The sequence below is a fragment of the Polypterus senegalus genome, chromosome 2 (genome assembly GCF_016835505.1).
Source record: "Polypterus senegalus isolate Bchr_013 chromosome 2, ASM1683550v1, whole genome shotgun sequence".
NCBI lineage: Eukaryota > Metazoa > Chordata > Cladistia > Polypteriformes > Polypteridae > Polypterus > Polypterus senegalus.
In genome coordinates this window covers 69,363,873-69,384,090 of record NC_053155.1, presented here as the reverse complement: position 1 = coordinate 69,384,090, position 20,218 = coordinate 69,363,873, and the positions used below count along the sequence as shown (strand labels likewise).

The window sequence follows — 20,218 nt, the reverse complement described above, 5'->3', positions numbered from 1 at the left end:
GTGTTTGGAAATGGGAACTTATTAGTGTAAACTGGCTGAAAGTTCAGGAATCTTGCAGTCACCCTGAGCCATGTAATAACATCTCTACGGTATGGTATATTTGAGATGCTATCCACATACATGTAGTATCCTTATGATATTATCAGGGTGAACAAGTTGAGATCAAAAGGCAATTTGCAGAGATTGCTGATTTTCCTAATGTAATTGGTGTAATTTACTGTACACATATTCTGATAAATTTACCATCACAGAATCAATTTGCATTTGTAAAAAGAAAGCACTTTCATTCCATTAATATGGAATTAGAACAAATATGTGATGCTCAGATGTGTCTTAATAAAATTACTGTGGCTCAACCCACGATTCCTTTATTTTATCAAATAGCAATGTGGGAAGCAGACTTCACTACCATGATCTGTGTGATGGTTGGAATCTTGATAAGATTCCAATTCGATAAGACTGCAATTAAGTTTATGTACTTTACTAACAACTAGTAAAATCTATCTTTCAAGTGATAGTTGGTACACCACAAAACAGAAAAAATAATGAAAGACACTACCGTACACAATAGGTGATAAAACAGACCATTGGGTCATTAAAAGATAGATGGCAGTGTTTGGAATTGTAGGTGGCATACTGCTGTACAGACCCACAAAGGTTTACCCAATTGTTATGGCTTATGCAGTACTGCATGGTGCACAAACATGGATGGTCTCAGGACATTATCACAATTGACAATTCAAAGATGTTTGGATGATGCACACATGTTACTGATAAAAATAGTATTGCAAGATTGGCATTTACTTGGCAAAATTATTATTATTTTTTGACAAGTTCAGTAAGAATATTCTTAATATTTCACAGTTCTGTGCATACAGTCTGTGTCAATTTAAGTTGCATACTGGTGGTGCTCTTTCCACTCAGCTTCTCTTACTCTTTTTCCTTTTATTTGTGACCCCGCAGAGAGACCAGCAAAAAGAAAGTTTTTGCAATTTCCCATCAGAATATGATGTGTTTTATTTTATATATATATATATATAAAGTCAATGTGTGTGTATGTACAGGGTGGTCCAGATCTAATTATGCAGATCCAGACCATCTAGATGACTTTGATTTATTCGGGGATGATTCCAGTTGGCGCGAAGACAATTCTACATGTCGTCAGTTCGCACACTTCTCGATGGTCCGGATTTTTTGGTTGATTTTCTATGTAATAAACTTAATAAGTTATAGCGCAATGAAAATTGCATAATTAGATCTGGACCACCCTATATGTATGTATGTTCCAGCATCACTTTCGAACGGCTGGAACGATTTTTATGAAACTTGGTACACATGTTTCTCAATGGTCGACTAAAAATGATGTAGGCTGAAATCAGCTCTAACTCGTCCCCTTTTGGGTAGGGTGGGGGGTGATCATGCGGTCTTGTATGCATGTTATCTTCTAGTTGACACTCGGAACGACCACCAGAGGGCGAACTGAAGGTGACTGCCAGCATTCTTTATGTTTGAGCACCACAGCGCCCCTGTTGGTTTTGAAATTAAATTGAGTTCTACATGTGCAAATGTATGTCTGTCCAGCCCGGAAGTGAGATATAGAGTCATGGGTGAGGATTCCAGCTCCAGCACACTGGCAAAAGGAAATCTCCTAAGAAAGACAGTCACTGCTAATACACGAACGATGCAGGCACGTCGGTAACACGAATCCTCATAGCAGAGAGAGATGCCCAGAGTAGTTCTGACGATTTTAATACTTTCTAGGAACTGGGCTTAAACAGTTAGTGAGGGCGTGGCGGATGTTTGTTGACTTGCAGACCAACCACATGCTTCACCTGGTAGGTAACCACCCATACAATCAGATAGTGTTTCAGACTACGAATGTTATGAATATGAATATATATATATATATATATATATATATACTGTACACATATATATATATATATATACACATACATATACACACACACACACACATATATACATATATAAATATATATACACACATACATATATATACACCCCATAATGACAAAGTGAAAAAAAATAAAAAAATTGAGAAAGCACATGTACATAAGTATTCACAGCCTTTGCCATAAAGCTCAGAATTGAGCTCAGGGCATTCTGTTTCCCCTGGTCATCCTTGAGATGTTTCTGTAGCTTAATTGGAGTCCACCTGTGGTAAATTCAGTTGATTGGACATGATTTGGAAAGGCACACACCTGTCTATATAAAGTCCCACAGTTGACAGTTCATGTCAGAGCACAAACCAAGCATGAAGTCAAAGGAATTGTCTGTAGACCTCCGAGACAGGATTGTCTCGAGACACAAATCTGGGGAATATTACAGAAACATTTCTGCTGCTTTGAAGGTCCCAATGAGCACAGTGGCCTACATCATCCGTAAGTGGAAGAAGTTTGAAACCACCAGGACTCTTCCTAGAGCTGGTCGGCCATCTAAGCTGAGTGATCGGGGGAAAAGGGCCTTAGTCAGGGAAGTGACCAAGAACCCGATGGTCACTCTGTCAGAGCTCCAGAGGTCCTCTGTGGAGAGAGGTGAACCTTCCAGAAGGACAACCATTTCTGCAGCAATCCACCAATCAGGCCTGTATGGTAGAGTGGCCAGACGGAAGGCACTCCTTAGTAAAAGGCACATGGCAGCCCACCTGGAGTTTGCCAAAAGGCACCTGAAGGACTCTCAGACCATGAGAAACAAAATTCTCTGGTCTGATGAGACAAAGATTGAACTCTTTGGTGTGAATGACAGGTACCACGTTTGGAGGAAACCAGGCACCGCTCATCACCAGGCCAATACCATCCCTACAGTGAAGCATGGTGGTGGCAGCATCATGCTGTGGGGATGTTTTTCAGCGGCAGGAACTGGGAGAATAGTCATGATAAAGGGAAAGATGACTGCAGCAATGTACCGAGACATCCTGAAGGAAAACCTGCTCCAGAGCGCTCTTGACCTCAGACTGGGGCGATGGTTCATCTTTCAGCAGGATAACGACCCTAAGCACACAGCCAAGATATCAAAGGAGTTGCTTCAGGACAATTCTGTGAATGTCCTTGAGTGGCCCAGCCAGAGCCCAGACTTCAATCTGATTGAGCATCTCTGGAGAGATCTTAAAATGGCTGTGCACCGATGCTTCCCATCCAACCTGATGGAGCTTGAGAGGTGCTGCAAAGAGGAATGGGCGAAACTGGCCAAGAATAGATGTGCCATGCTTGTGGCATCATATTCAAAAAGACTTGAGGCTGTAATTGCTGCCAAAGGTGCATCGAGAAAGTATTGAGCAAAGGCTGTGAATACTTATGTACATGTGATTTCTCAGTTTTTTTATTTTTAATAAATTTGCAAAAACCTCAAGTAAACTTTTTTCACGTTTTCATTATGGGGTGTTGTGTGTAGAATTTCATCCATTTTGGAATAAGGTTGTAACATAACAAAATGTGGAAAAAGTGATGCGCTGTGAATACTTTCCAGATGCACTGTGTACATATACATATATTATATTTTTTATATATATATATATATATATATATATATATATATATATATATATATATATATAAACTTGGTACAGATGTTTCTCAATGGTCGACTAAAAATACTGTTGGGTGAAATCAGCCCTAACGCACCCCTTCTGGGTAGGGTGGGGGGCTCAAACTTGCGGACTTGTATGCATGTTATCATCCAGTTGACACTCGGAAGAACCACCAGACGTTGAACCGGAGGTGACTGCCAGCATTCTTTATGTTTGTGCAGCACTGCACCCCTGTTGCTTTTCAAATTAAATAGAGTTGGCTGGTTCCGAGTATCAACTGAATGATAACATACATACAAGACCGCAAGACAAGCACATTAGTGAGTCTTTATTGTTTGTTAATTTATTCTAATTTTTAAAGGTGTGTTTTTTTAATGATGTTTTCCTTAAAAAATTAAAAAAAAAAACCTTTATTTTCCTCCTGGGCAACGCTGGGTATTTCAGCTAGTGTTTTATAAATAAATATATACTGTTAACAGAATTATTTTTGAAGAATATTAGTACAGATATATAAGTGAAATTAACATATGCATTTTAAAATAAATACTGATTAATATATCATAAAATAAAAGCATTTAATATAAGAACTAAACCTATAGAAGGGGATGTAGATTATTTAAATATTGACAAATGTGAAAAAAATCCAGGAATTTTTCATTTGAAGAATCTCAAATTAAAGTATCCAATAAAGTTCAAATAACAAATAAATGCATAAACAGATTTAGAAAATATAGTGCTTTTCTACGTAAATAAAAAAGCTCAATTCCCTTGAAGTGTGAATAAATGTATGAGTGTAAATAAGCTTAGAGTACTAGACTGTTTGGACAAAGCAGTGCTAAATGTGTGTGGACATTCTTGTTTGATTCACTCACATTTAAAGTGGTACAAACATGGTAGAATACAAAAACTAAAATGTCAGTTGAAACTTGAATTACCATTTAATTTTATTGCGATAGTCCTTTTTCTGAAAGCACAGTTTCATTTCAAATACATTTACATTCCTGTTCTCATTTATACACTCTGTATAGGTAAATCCAAATTCTAAAAGTTATTTTGCTGCACTGTGCTCTAAGTGCTCTAATACTTTATCTAAAGGAATATTTAGGGGTTATAAATCTTGAATCAGAAGCATTCTAATAAATGACCGAGGATATTGTTTGCCATTTTCACTCAGAATACCAGATCTCTCTTAATATTTCTCTGATGTGAACAAAGAATTCTTTCCTGCTAAAGGAACCCAAAGGTCTTACAGGAAGAATACACATTAACATAAAATGACCTAGTCGGAACTTTGGTAACTGGAATAATGAGATGTAGCAGTAAATATGCTCACTGTTCAAAATATCTCTTTTTTAATTATTTTCCAAGTAGTATAAAATTATCATACAAGGAATTGTCAGCCTTAAATTTCTTACTTCACGTCCGATAGCTGTTTCATGCATTTTCTTCTTTGAACTATAATTTTTGACTATTCATGTAAGGTATTTCACTTTTTGTCACTCTCAGGTATAGTTTTGCCTATTCTTCCAAACATTGATTGGGGGTGATAGTTTGTTCTCTTATTTTTATCCTGGACTGCAGGACTATTTTTTTAAAGATATTTCTTTAGCTTATATTTAACAAAAGCCTACATATTAACATATATCTAGTTGTGTATGTGCTAATACTGGCACAATCTTTACTATGTATTTGTCACTTTGTTATTTATAAGCTGCTCAAATATACAGTATGATGTGAATAATGCTGACACATTTTTATATCCTGATTTTCATTAGTTTGTATATTTCATGCATGTTTTGTTTAGGAGACAAAAAATTAAAAAATAATGAACTTGGACAGAAATATAAAACAGCACCATATATATCTGCTGTAAAGGTATTGTGTAGCACAGGATACATGCATCATACTTTATTTAGTTTATTGGTTAAAATGTATTCAAACAAGGCTACACTGCAAATAGAAAATACAAAGTACTATTACTTTTTTTAAGTTAGTTTGTTTTTTAGTGTTCAATTGCTCTAGATTATCTCTCTTTTAATATTAACCTTTAAATGCAGCGACTGACATAGTATTATAACCTTTCATGTTTGAAATAGCAAGTATCCTTATTTCTGTTTTTCTTTTTTTCCGATCTTATGTATTTATTTATTTAAAGAGCTTCTGTAAAAAGCCAAATTTTTCACTGGGGACAAATGAAGTTATGTCAACGTAGGCAACAACTAGAAAAGAGCTGTATGTTTTATTGCTGTAGCTTAATCTGACTAATAAAATATTTTTTAGTTTCTCCTTACGACAAACAGACAAAATGAATATTTAAAAAATTCTTTTTAATGTAGGAATATACAGAACAGCCTTAAGCAAATTAACTGTATTATTATAAGAAACTGCTGAACAGCTAAAATTGTATGGGTCATTGTGAATAATCTATTAGAAAATCTTGTGTAGCAAATGTTTATTAAATACATTAAATTGACTATAATGATTTTTTGTCATTTTAAATACATTAGTGTAAGGTTAATTTGTGAAATTTGCAAAGCTTTACCAAAATATTCAAGTTTCTGCTTTATTATCTATATACCGTTTTTGTGTATAATGTACACATATTATTTTGGGACAGAAATAGGAAATGTACCCATGAGAATTGCAAACTAAAACATATGCATCTCCCTTAATTTCTTAGAGCAATTCCGAGATGGACACAACTAACTTAAATAAGCAGCTAGTACATCACTCTGTAGTTTGCACTGTCCCATATGAGGAGTTCCATTCACATTGATACCTACCTCCTCATGCAGTCCAGGGCTTGTGTGAACACTTGAGGGGCCATTCCGTGCTCATGCTGTAGAATCAGGCACTGTTCTAGTGTCACTGACATTGCAGTTCTATCCTTAGCACTTTTACAGCTTGTAAAACGGACACCATTCAGTCGGCGACAAATCTGAAAGACAGCAGCCAGCCATTTCTTAGAACACTTTTGCACTTCCTTTTACTAACATGCACTGAACAAAAAGAAAATCAGTAGTTCTTGTGCATTATTTGTAATACACTTAAGACTGTACTTGTACAGTCAGGTCCATAAATATTTGGACAGAGACAACTTTTTTCTAATTTTGGTTCTGTACATTACCACAATGAATTTTAAATGAAACAACTCAGATGCAGTTGAAGTGCAGACTTTCAGCTTTAATTCAGTGGGTTGAACAAAAAGATTGCATAAAAATGTGAGGCAACTAAAGCATTTTTTAACACAATCCCTTCATTTCAGGGCTCAAAAGTAATTGGACAAATTAAATAACTTGAAATAAAATGTTTATTTCTAATACTTGGTTGAAAACCCGTTGCTGGCAATGACAGCCTGAAGTCTTGAACTCCTGGACATCACCAGATGCTGGGTTTACTGCTTTTTAATGCTCTGCCAGGCCTTTACTGCAGCGGCTTTCATTTGCTGTTTGTTTGTGGGCCTTTCTGTCCGAAGTTTAGTCTTCAACAAGTGAAATGCATGCTCAATTGGGTTAAGATCAGGTGACTGACTTGGCCATTCAAGAATTTTCCACTTCTTTGCTTTAATAAACTCCAGGGTTGCTTTGGCAATGTACAGAAGCAAGATTAGAAAAAAAGTTGTCTCTGTCCAAATACTTATGGACCTAACTGTATATATAAACATATAAAAATACATACATACATATACAGTATATACACACTGTATATATAAATATATATATGCACAAACAATATAAACATATATAAATACATACATATAGAGTACATTCGGAGAGTATTCACAGTGCATCACTTTTTTCACATTTTATTATGTTACAGCCTTATTCCAAAATTGATTCAATTAATTTTTTTTCCTCAGAATTCTACACACTTTCCGGATTCACTGTATATACTGTATATATATATATTATATATATATATATATACACACACACACACACACACTGTATATTTAAATGTATATATGCACATTAACACAAGTCGCCATATTATTTTTTATGTGTATGCTTTGTTGTCATAGGAGCCATTTTGTTTTAAACCATATGTGCCACATGCACACTCAAAATGAAATTTGTGAAATAACTTCAAATTTTAAAGTATGGTTTGGTTTAGTGTCTAGTAACTTGTATCTTTACAACTGAAAAGAAACATCTTAAATGAGGTTTAACAATAATGTTCAGAGAAATAAGACTGCACGTGGCATATTTCTGTAATTGGAAGTTGAAGCAATGCACTCACAGCAACATATGGACATAGATGAGAGAAATTAATCAAGAAAGCTATTGCTTTACAAGCCAAAACGTAGGCTAATTTGCCACATTTCCTGTCTACCACATATCTGCAGTATTGCAAAAACAGGTACTTAATATATCATTACTTTAACCAACCACTAGTATTTCTGTAGATTTCATTGGCAATAAAAGTTATATTAGTCACTTGAAGAAATATTTTAAAGTGCAGTATACAATGTTTTTGCTCAGATTTCTGATTTTCAAAACTAGGGAGCTTCAGTTATAGTACTGCACAGTAACAAGATTTTTTTAAAAATCACAATGAAAAAGAGAAAAAAGATGTATGTTTCATAATTTGGAAGATATGTGTATTTTAAGAGTATGTTTATAAAGTATGTTTAAATGTTTTATTAAACTGGTTGTTTCGAGGCTGATGGGAAATGATCATTTACAGTGATTTGCACTTGTCCAATAATAAACAACTTATATTAATTACTATTAATGTTAATAATACAGCAATAAATTATTATTTTTGTGTTTAAAAATTGTCATTCTAAAAGTCAAAGCTAAATACACATGATACATACCTCTGCAGCTTGCCAAAGTATGTCAACATTCTTGTTTTTCCTTGCATGTACATTCTGTCCCAAAAATCGCAATAGTTCTGGCAAGCATGTCTGGCTGCGTGATCGAGGTAGACCTAAAAGAAGAAAAAAAGTTATTCTAACTTTTCCAGTATAATACTAATTCAAATATATATATACTTTCAATTATATATACAGTACATTAAAATGCAATGCATTTGCCCAGTGGGATAAAAAACGGAGCAGAATTTGCATAATGTGTGCTTGTAGTTTATATACTTTATCTGAAACTTATAACATTAACTGTAGCTTGGGTTGGCAGTCTTGATAGTACACTTTAGAATACTTTTCAGGTGTCAATAAATAACAAGAGTTTGTTTCCATAGACCCTTGACCCTCAAACATAAAATATGTTAAATATGGCATATGTAATTTAATATTTCTTAGGGTTAGTTACTATACTATTTACAAGGTATATTTCTAGAATATGCATACACATACTGCAATTGAAGTGCAGTTTTATATGGTCTATACATAGCTGTTTACTTTTGGATTCGGCCTGCAATCACTAATGGCAAAAACTGATAGGCACATTTTAGATGTACTTACAATCTTCAGGTAAGACTTCCTTAAACTGTTCATAATAAGAATTCAAGCGGGCTAAGCTTTCCATGTTAACAATTTCCTGTAATGATGTGTCTCCAAACCTTGAGGAGAAAAAAAATGTGGACATTAGACAGCAAATTACTTAAATTACATTTTCAATAGTGTAAACAACTGATGTTGATTTTCAACTCTACCAACAAAAAAGTAACATTCAGAGGCATATGATTACTGTTTATCCTTTTAAAGTACTTGTATAATTAATAAGAGATTCATTATAGAGGTAATTGGTTGGCAATTATAATTTATTTAACATAATGATTTTAGGAACTTTTTTTTCAGTTCTTGACAACAATGAAATGTTTGCTAGCTTCATGTTAGATTATTAACCAGTTACTATAGTAATATTTATTATAAAAAGAAGAACACATAGAAAGTAATATGATAAAAAAATGTTAGTTTTATTTCTTTTTCAATTTGACGTGTATATCTTATTTGCACAAAACATTAGAGTAACTTTCTTTGGATGAGTTTTTTTCTGCTCCTTTGTTTTTACTAGTGTAGACTTGCCAACTCATCTTTTAGCAGTCATGTTTTCACTCTTAATAGCACAGGTAGCTTGCCATAAAATACTGTTGTTAGGTTTTGTGGATTTTCTAAGATAATAGGTCCACTGAGGACTTACTTTTCTGCAAGTGTTTGCTGCTCATTGATTCCAACGTTGAATAAGACTGGCTGTACTCGCAACAGCATACCATTCTGTATTTCTCTTGGCAGTGCATCAAACATGGTTCCAGGCAAAGGGACTCTCACATTAAATCCATCACTGCAATAGTGAAATAATATATATTATATATATGCACCATATATATGTATCAAACAGATTTTTTTAATAAAGGTGGGAGAATGGTACTAAATGAAATGGAAAGGGATTATTTCAAGAGTGCCTGGTTTGTTCAGTCTTTTCTTTATTAATTATAAATATGAAAAAAATTTTTTTTAAAATAGGTTAATTTGATACTGCATATACTATACCTATTTACTGTGTATGAAGAATGTCTACTATAGTTTGTACTGTTTTACTTATAGCATTCATTTTTTAGAGAATAACACAGTTTGTAGAAATTACATTAAGTACACAATTTTGTTTACATTTTGATACACACGGGTCCTACACTAAGCTCTTCCATCATCTCCTAGTAGGCTATAATTATGTATCAATATGTCTAATGAAATTCAAAGACCTGCAGCAGTGCTGTAAACAAAAGTGAAGGACTTTAAGTATAAAAATATCATATTTGATAAGTGTCTGGTCCAGTGTATACAGTACCTTTTAAGTTTTCCAATATCAGGAAATATAACACTTCTATAAGATGGTGTGGAAGATATCCTGGAAGTAGAAGTGGAGTCTTAACAGTTGATAAATATTCTGTGATTCTATCCAGTACAATTTCATAAATGGGCTCTAAGATTAGGGTTAAATGCGCCATTAAATATATATATATATGGTGAAACATGTAAAGTAGGGAGAAAAATAAATATTGGCAGAAATTCTTGCAAATCAGATACAATCCTGGTAAAGTGTGTAGTCGAAGTTTGGAAAAATGAAAACGATGTACAATTTTAAGTTGAATTAAAAGCCTGCCTAGTACATATGGAGGATGAGTGCATTCTTTGAAGCACAGTTTTCAACTCACTTTCTGAGAATGAGTTTATAAAAGCCCTCTCCCAAAGTCACTTTAAGAAAAGTAAGTGGAAGCTGTCATTTATACATTCAGAAAATATAGACAATGCTGTTTTTTACTGGTTTGTGTTCTCTAATGGGTTATGTTTTGTGGCAAGATATGTTTATGCCAAAAGTTGCTCAAATGTTGCAGCAGTGTTATTTGTAAGTACAAATAGTATGCCTGAAAGTATTTCAATATATATCATTGTATCATTAAACATTTCACTAATAAATGAAACACGATTTGTCTTCAAAACTGCCAATGAAGGGAAATTCCATAAGTTAAGTACTACCTGCAATGGTACCAAATTAATAGTAACTTCTAAACCACTGGATTTTTGCAATAACTACAGTAGATTAGGGATAGAAGTATACATGAGAGAGTAAACAATAAGTTATGCTGGGCAAAGTATACAGCACAAAACTCGCACCAGAGTCATAAAGCCCAAATATTCAACAAATTGTAAAGCAACCTGCCATTTCACAGGGCAAAATCTTGCTCTGCTTTTTCTTATTCCAAATAAACATCATCAATTAATTGGTTATACACATAGGAGTGTATTGAAAATGTATAGATATTTTGTTGTTCGTTTTAGTTATTTCAATTTCCTCCCTACATGTGACAGGAATATATATATATATATATATATATATATATATATATATATATATATATATATATATATATATATAGGGTGGTCCAGATCTAATTATGCAATTTTCATTACGCTATAACTTATTAAGTTTATTAGATGGAAAATCACCCGAAAAATCCCGGACCATTGAGAAGTGTGTGAACTGACGACATGAAGAATCGTCTTCGCGCCAAACTGGAATCATCCCCATATAAATCAAAGTCATCCAGACGATCTGGATCTGCATAATTAGATCTGGACCACCCTGTATTGGACCAGTAGGAGACACTATACCCCAATTTTCTTTAAAAGAGAATCAGAATCATGTTTCAAACAATCTTTGAAGACTTGATTAATTTTCACATTAAAACATTAGAGCTGCATTATAGCTGCACACCCTGTGCCCCTATTCTAAACAGTGCTATACAGAAACATATATATAAAGTGAAACTAATTTAACAGCAGCAAAAATTAACTTCTATTTTGTTGCTAATGTTTGAGTAAAATAGTGGTTACATAAAAGAATGAATTTCTTAAAGGATGTGTTTTTTTACACAAGTAACGTGAAAGACCAACTAATCAACTTGGCATATCAAAAAGTCTAAGGAAGGCTTCATCAAAACAAAACTTGGCTGTGAAACATAACATGATACAAGCATCAAAAATACTGCCATTTCTTTTTGATTTCTTTAAGAACAGTGAGCTGCAGTCTATTGGAATTCAATATATTTTCACGTCTCACTTCAGCACAGCTATTCAGAAGATAAGAAAATAAGGTTTAAAAAATAATATCTAGCAACTCAGATTGCACTTCTTTGTAATATTGTTCAGCACTAAAACTAATCTGATGTTATCGCAAAACATTTGTATTGTACATACCCAGGTACAAAAAAAATTGTTCATTAAAGATCAATCATACCGATTTCCAGTGATTACTGGCAGCATGTCCAAGGAAGAACTTGAAGTGGCTTGTGTTACTTTAAAGGTCACATTCCTCAAATCCATAATTCCAATGCTCATGTCTTCTAGCATTGCAAGTTCTTCTCCTTGAAGATTTGTAGTAAATCAATAAACAACATTTTATTTCAGGATTTTTCTTTCACAAATATTTTTTCATTCACATGCAATAATTGCTTTTCACCCTGAAGACAAGACTTTTAGAATGTTATTTTGGTCATAATTCCCTTTGAACATGTACAGTGCATCTGGGAAGTATTCACAGCCCATCACTTTTTCCACATTTTGTTATGTTACAGCCTTATTCCAAAATGGATTAAATTCATTTTTTCCGAAGAATTCTATACACAACACCCCATAATGACAACGTGAAAAAAGTTTACTTGAGGTTTTTGCAAATTTATTAAAAACAAAAAAAAACTGAGAAATCACATGTACATAAGTATTCACAGCTTTTGCTCAATACTTTGTGGATGCACCTTTGGCAGCAATTACAGCCTCAAGTCTTTTTGATTATGATGCCACAAGCTTGGCACACCAATCCTTAGCCAGTTTCGCCCATTCCTCTTTGCAGCACCTCTCAAGCTTCATCAGGTTGGATGGGAAGCGTTGGTGCACAGCCATTTTAAGATCTCTCCAGAGATGTTCGATCGGATTCAAGTCTAGGCTCTGGCTGGGCCACTCAAGGACATTCACAGAGTTGTCCTGAAGCCACTCCTTTGATATCTTGGCTGTGTGCTTAGGGTTGTTGTCCTGCTGAAAGATGAACCGTCGTCCCAGTCTGAGGTCATGAGCGCTCTAAAACAGGTTTTCATCCAGGATGTCTCTGTACATTGCTGCAGTCATCTTTCCCTTTATCCTGTCTAGTCTCCGAGTTCCTGCCACTGAAAAACATCCCCACAGCTTGATGCTGCCACCACCAAGCTTCAATGTAGGGATGGTATTGGCCTGGTGATGAGCGGTGCCTGGTGTCCTCCAAATGGGACGCCTGCCATTCACACCAAAGTGTTCAATCTTTGTCTCATCAGACCAGAAAATTTTGTTTCTCATTGTCTGAGAGTCCTTCAGGTGCCCTTTGGCAAACTCCAGGTGGGCTGCCATGTGCCTTTTACTAATGAGTGGCTTCCGTCTGGCCACTTTCCCATACAGGCCTGATTGGTGGATTGCTGCAGAGATGGTTTTCCTTCTGGAAGGTTCTCCTCTCTCCACAGAGGACCTCTGGAGCTCTGACAGAGTGACCATCAGGTTCTTGGTCACCTCCCTGACTAAGGCCCTTTTCCCCCAATCGCTCAGTTTAGATGGCCGCCCAGCTCTAGGAGGAGTCCTGGTGGTTTCGAACTTCTTCCACTTACGGATGATGTAGGCCACTGTGCTCATTGGGACCTTCAAAGCAGCAGAAATTTTTCTGTAACCTTCCCCAGATTTGTGCCTCAAGACAATCCTGTCTCGGAGGTCTACAGACAATTCCTTTGACTTCATGCTTGGTTTGTGCTCTGACATGAACTGTCAACTGTGGGACCTTATATAGACAGGTGTGTGCCTTTCCAAATCATGTCCAATCAACTGAATTTACCACAGGTGGACTCCAATTAAGCTGCAGAAACATCTCAAGGATGATTAGGGGAAACAGGATGCACCTGAGCTCAATTTTGAGCTTCATGGCAAAGGCTGTGAATACTTATGTACATGTGCTTTCTCAATTTTTTTATTTTTAATAAATTTGCAAAAATCTCAAGTAAACTTTTTTCACGTTGTCATTATGGGGTGTTGTGTGTAGAATTCTGAGGAAAAAAATGAATTTAATCCATTTTGGAATAAGGCTGTAACATAACAAAATGTGGAAAAAGTGATGCACTGTGAATACTTTCTGGATCGCTGTACGTGCTATGCAGCACATATTCAGAGGACTCTCACAAAATACAATGGATTAATTTTTATTTAAAAAGAAAGTGATTAAGTAATGAATATTACAGCTCCTAGACTAACCTTTTCAAATTCTTTTTCCGCTCCAATTAACAATTTCTAGAAAACATTTTTGTATTTCACAAATAAACACTGGGGAAATTCATACAAGTAAAGAAACACAGACTCTTTAACATGCAAATGTATTGTATATGATAAGGAAACAGTTATGTTTTATCATGTTTTTAAAACATTTAAGGCAGTGCCACTGGATGTTGATTTAAACCAGGATGCCACAGGCGTTGATTGAGCAGAACTGATAGACACAAGCAAAATGAAAGTTTTGTATTGAGAACACCAACCTGTTTCCTTTGCTTGGGCTCAGTTAAGCTGGCAGTTGGAGCTACCCATATTTTTTCCATTTTTAAAAGGATATTAATGGAAATTACCTCTTGGATAACACTAATCCACTATAACATACAGTGCTGTCAGTTAAGTAATTTCTTTAGAGGAAAAAGATAAACAATAATGCAGAATTGAGATCCATGGTGGCTGCTTGTTTGATTATGAATGTGTTAACAGAAAATGCATAAAGTGTAGGGGCATTGTAAATATTCTAGATGCATGGGAAAAATAGGTGATCTGTGCATTATTTTCCTGGACACAGATAAAAGAGTGAAGAGTCAGTTCTGTTATTATTCTGTAATGTTTTAAGAAGATATTAACAGTTGAAATGACTTGAAAAAAACATAATAACATAACGCAATAGACCTAAAAACTGTTAACCTGCTAAAAAAGTAAAAGGTTTACCAACAACAACAACATTTATTTACATAGCACATTGTTATACAATAAAATGTAGCTCAAAGTGCTTTACAAAATGAAGAATAGAAAAATAGAAGACACAATAAAAAATAAACATAAGTCAACATTAATTAACATAGAATAAGTAAGGTCCAATGGCCAGGGTGGACAGAAAAAACAAAAAAAAAACAAAACTCCAAAGGCTGGAGAAAAAAAGTAAAATCTGTAGGGATTCCAGACCAAGAGACCGCCCAGTCCCCTCTGGGCAAATAAACATACCAAGCATAAGTTAGCATTCTGCACAAAACAAAGCTGTCACTAGTTGAACATTGTGAAGGTTTTTACATACAAACTAAAGGTTACAATGTGATTATTTTTACTTATTGCTTTTGTGAATTTGCAACTGTTCAGTTCCAGCAAAAACCAAGATACTGTATTTCTAACATCTGAGAGTCGGAAACAAAAAAAAAAAAAAACAGTGGCATTCATTTACAGTAACATCTGACTAATTTGATTAAATAGATATTCCATGCATGGTGTTGCCATTTGCTTTAAGTTGAAATTCAAATCTTTTTGTCATGTGTAAATTGAACAATGAAATTGTTACTTGCATGTCTCCCACATATTAGCGACAGTATTAAAATGCCAAGAACAAGCTATTAATACAACAGCATATATTCCATGTAACATCAGATAAGATATGGAAGAAACATTGATGCAGTTGTCAGTACAAGTGGTTGTATATGACCTGTGGATGAATACTATGTACAAACTGAGTAGTGTAAATAGAAATAGGTTTGTAGCGTTTGCCAGAATGGAGGAGGGACAATAAGTAAATATGTAAGATGTTTGAGTTCATTAGTACTACTGTTTGTAATGTACAGTACATGTCCTGAACAGAAGGAACTGTGCATAAGCAATATTCTCTGCTGACTTTACCACCCTCTACTGCTTTTTGGTTCTAAGTTGAACATGGGCCATAAAAAATATAATGCAGGCAATTAGTATAGACTCAACTCAGTCAGTGAATAGTGATGATGACATCAGGACTTTCAAGGTTTATCAGTAAACATTTTAGTGTTCTTTGCTTTGGAATGGCTTTAACAAGAAAGCTAGTATCACTTTAAAACTATAAAGGTATCAAACTCTTTATAATTTGTTAGTATCGACACACAATTTCACATATTCTTTGTTTTTTTGAGGTGGTTTGTTAAAATGTAGCAATTCCATTTCAAGTGTAATATGGAAACATTGACTTATACCTACAATCATCATGAATAATTAACAAAATAAGAAAGAGAAAATATAATCAGACGGAATGTGCACTTTAGCAAAGATATACAAGATATTTTTTTTTTTAAATACCTTTCATCCTGGATCAATTGGGTAAATTGAGTAATGGGTGTTGGTACATCACAGACATAGGTCCAGGTGATTTACTTCTTCACCTCTCTTCCACAATCCTTGTTACTCTGTATTATTGATATTAGGCATTTAAACTCATCCACCTTCACCATCTCTATTGCCTGCATCCTCACCACTCCTCTGACCTCTCTCTCATTTACACAGATGTATTCTGTCTTTTCTGACCTTCATTCTTATCCTCTGTAGAGCATATCTCCACCTTTCCAGGGTCTCCTCAACCTGCTCCCTACTATAGCTACACATTACAATGTCATCAGCAAACATCATACTCCACAGGGACACCCTGTCTAACCTCAAGGTGATCAAGCAGTATAAAGGAGGAAAGAAAAATGATTGCATGGGACTATAGGTATCCCATTGTAACTGGTAGCATCCAGTTGACCTCTGAAACTTCCACATTGTGACTCACAATGTGCTGCTTTGTGCGAACAGCCACGAAGGGGTAATGAGACCACATTGAACTCCTTTATCTGTTAATGTTTATTATTAACAGGCTGAAATGTTAAAACAGACAATAACAAAACAAAATAATTGACAACTACACAATGTGCTATGAATGATGATACTAAACAAACAATGTGACTTAGGGGACTTATTATACAGAACAATCTGGTTTGAACACAAATACTAGTCCTTTTTAAATAAACTTCTCTCTCTCTCTCTCTCTGAAAATCGTTGGTTGTTATGATAAAAAATGTCAGTTAAATATATCATATAGGAGACACACACAGTGATATTTGAGAAGTGAAATGAAGTTTATTGGATTTACAGAAAGTGTGCAATAATTGTTCAAACAAAATCAGGCAGGTGCATAAATTTGGGCACCACAAAAAATAAATGAAATCAATATTTAGTAGATCCGCCTTTTGCAGAAATTACAGCCTCTAAACGCTTCCTGTAGGTTCCAATGAGAGTCTGGATTGTGGTTGAAGGTATTTTGGACCATTCCTCTTTACAAAACATCTCTAGTTCATTCAGGTTTGATGGCTTCAGAGCATGCTCTCTTTAACTCACACCACAGATTTTCAATTATATTCAGGTCTGGGGACTGAGATGGCCATTCCAGAACGTTGTACTTGTTCCTCTGCATGAATGCCTTAGTGGATTTTGAGCAGTGTTTCGGTCGTTGTCTTGTTGAAAGATCCAGCCCCGGCGCAGCTTCAGCTTTGTCACTGATTCCTGGACATTGGTCTCCAGAATCTGCTGATACTGAGTGGAATCCATGCGTCCCTCAACTTTGACAAGATTCCCAGTCCCTGCACTGGCCACACAGCCCCACAGCATGATGGAACCACCACCATATTTTACTGTAGGTAGCAGGTGTTTTTCTTGGAATGCTGTGTTCTTTTTCCTCCATGCATAACGCCCTTGTTATGCCCAAATAACTCAATTTTAGTTTCATCAGTCCACAGCACCTTATTCCAAAATGAAGCTGGCTTGTCCAAATGTGCTTGAGCATACCTCAAGCTGCTCTGTTTGTGCTGTGGGCGGAGAAAAGGCTTCCTCTGCATCACTCTCGCATACAGCATCTCCTTGTGTAAAGTGCTCCTAATGGTTGAACGATGCACAGTGACTCCATCTGCTGCAAGATGATGTTGTAGGTCTTTGGTGCTGGTCTGTGGGTTGACTCTGACTGTTCTCACCATTCGTCGCTTCTGTCTATCCGAAATCTTTCTTGGTCTGCCACTTCGAGCCTTAACTTGAACTGAGCCTGTGGTCTTCCATTTCCTCAATATGTTCCTAACTGTGGAAACAGACAGCTTAAATCTCTGGGACAGCTTTCTGTATCCTTCCCCTAAACCATGATGGTGAACAATCTTCAGGTCATTTGAGAGTTGTTTTGTGACCCCCATGTTGCTACTCTTCAGAGAAAATTAATGGAGGAGGGAAACTTACAATTGACCCCCTTAAATACTCTTTCTCATTATAGGATTCACATGTGTATGTAGGTCAGGGGTCACTGAGCTTACCAAGCCAATTTGAGTTCCAATAATTAGTTCTAAAAGTTTTGGAATCAATAAAATGACAACGGTGCCCAAATTTATGCACCTGCCTGATTTTGTTTGAACAATTATTGCACACTTTCTGTAAATCCAATAAACTTCATTTCACTTCTCAAATATCACTGTGTGTGTCTCCTATATGATATATTTAACTGACATTTTTATCGTAACAACCAACGATTTATACAGGAAAATAATGACTATTAACAAGGGTGCCCAAACTTTTGCATCCCACTGTGTATATATATATATATATATATATATATATATATATATATATATATATATATATATATATATATATATATATATATATATATATATATATACACACTAGCAAAATACCTGCGCTTCGCAGTGGCGAAGTAATGCCTTAAAATTTTTATTAAGAAGAAAATTAAACCTTTTTAAACTGAGGGAAAATATACCAATAATTATTTGTTAAGGATCTCTTTGTATACCACATTGTGAGTTCGGCCCTCCGGTTGTAATATGACCAAGCTGTGCGCTGAGCTTACTCTTGAGCATGCAACTTACAGTTGGCCATGTGAAAAGTAATCTTGTTTCAAATCTCACAGCTTGGATTGCTGTTGTCATAATCAGTTTGAGTTTCACGGTTTGTTTCAATTACGACAGTATTTGTAGGACTTGTGTTGAAGAGACATTCGGCATCTGTCAAGCGCTGTAAGTATACAACCGGTTTCATCAATAACTTCACATCCAGCTTTTGAGAGTTTAAACATTCATAAACATCAAAGTGTCCACTACTAAAATCGTCACCTGTGAATCTAAGATGTTTAAGAGGCATTGGCGGTTGTCCAAAGATGTAAAATATTTGGCCATTTCGGTACACTTGAAAGCGACAACCGAACAATTCAGCGGCAGCCATCAACTCACATGCAGAACCATAGGTGAAGGGCTTAAGCATTTCACTCTTATAGTGCTCCTGTGTAGTATAATTATCTCCTGTACCGTCATCAGTCCACACCTTGAACCTGTCCCAGTCATTCAATACATAAGACACAATGTTTCTCCAGATATCAAGAGTGAGCCTGATATGGCCGTGCAATATGTAACACAGAGAATGGAAAAGATAGGTGCCATCTCCGGGCATGGAAACCACTCAGTAAGTGATAGTTCTTTGATCGATGGTGATCACCTCGATAGACATGTTAATGGGGGTACGGTTGGAATGATAAAGGAAATGGGTACCTGAACAATGTAAAGTAAGTCTAAAATACCTACACAATAACTATAATCGTAATAAATGAACAATGAAACAGCGGAGAAGCCGTGGATTAAATAAAACGGCTGTAGTTATCAGCAGGGAGACGTGAATCCCGTGGCGAAGCAAGGAAGGGAATGAAGAGACTGGAGTGACGGACGGCCTTATGTAGGCAGGCAGCCAACAACGTGGGAGGCGTTGGGATGGGGGACCCAACGCCACCTCACACGGTGACTGAGCTGCAGGCTATGGACATATATATGTACGTAAGCAGGATTCAGTTAGCGTTGGGAACCCGCGTACCAAATTTCTTGAAGATGGGCCCATAAGTAACAAAGACTGTTGAAAAGTTCAATATGGCGGCCGACAGCGGCATCATACCACCGAAATAAGTACCAAATTTCAGCCTTCTACCTACACGAGAATTTGGAGAATTAGTGACGTTGGAAAGTTCAATATGGCGCTGACAGTGGCATCATACCACCAAATAAGTATGTACATTGGTTTCGGTTAGTGCAGGGAAGCCGCCTACCAAATTTCGTGAAGATGGGGCCATGAATAAGAAAGTTCAACAT

General features: G+C 35.7%; 1 protein-coding gene across 11 annotated transcripts in view; it reads right to left on the bottom strand.

Moving 5' to 3' along the window:
* The window catches only part of inpp4aa (inositol polyphosphate-4-phosphatase type I Aa), a 166,173-nt gene that overhangs the window by 10,219 nt on the left and 135,736 nt on the right, over positions 1-20,218 (bottom strand). For all 11 annotated transcript variants that reach the window (XM_039743891.1, XM_039743895.1, XM_039743892.1 and 8 more), the window contains 5 exons: positions 12,247-12,373; positions 9,652-9,792; positions 8,973-9,070; positions 8,367-8,479; positions 6,331-6,485 (listed from right to left, as the gene is read on the bottom strand). In XM_039743891.1, the coding sequence (XP_039599825.1) occupies positions 6,331-6,485; positions 8,367-8,479; positions 8,973-9,070; positions 9,652-9,792; positions 12,247-12,373 (634 nt within the window). The remainder of the gene's footprint in view (positions 1-6,330; positions 6,486-8,366; positions 8,480-8,972; positions 9,071-9,651; positions 9,793-12,246; positions 12,374-20,218) is intronic.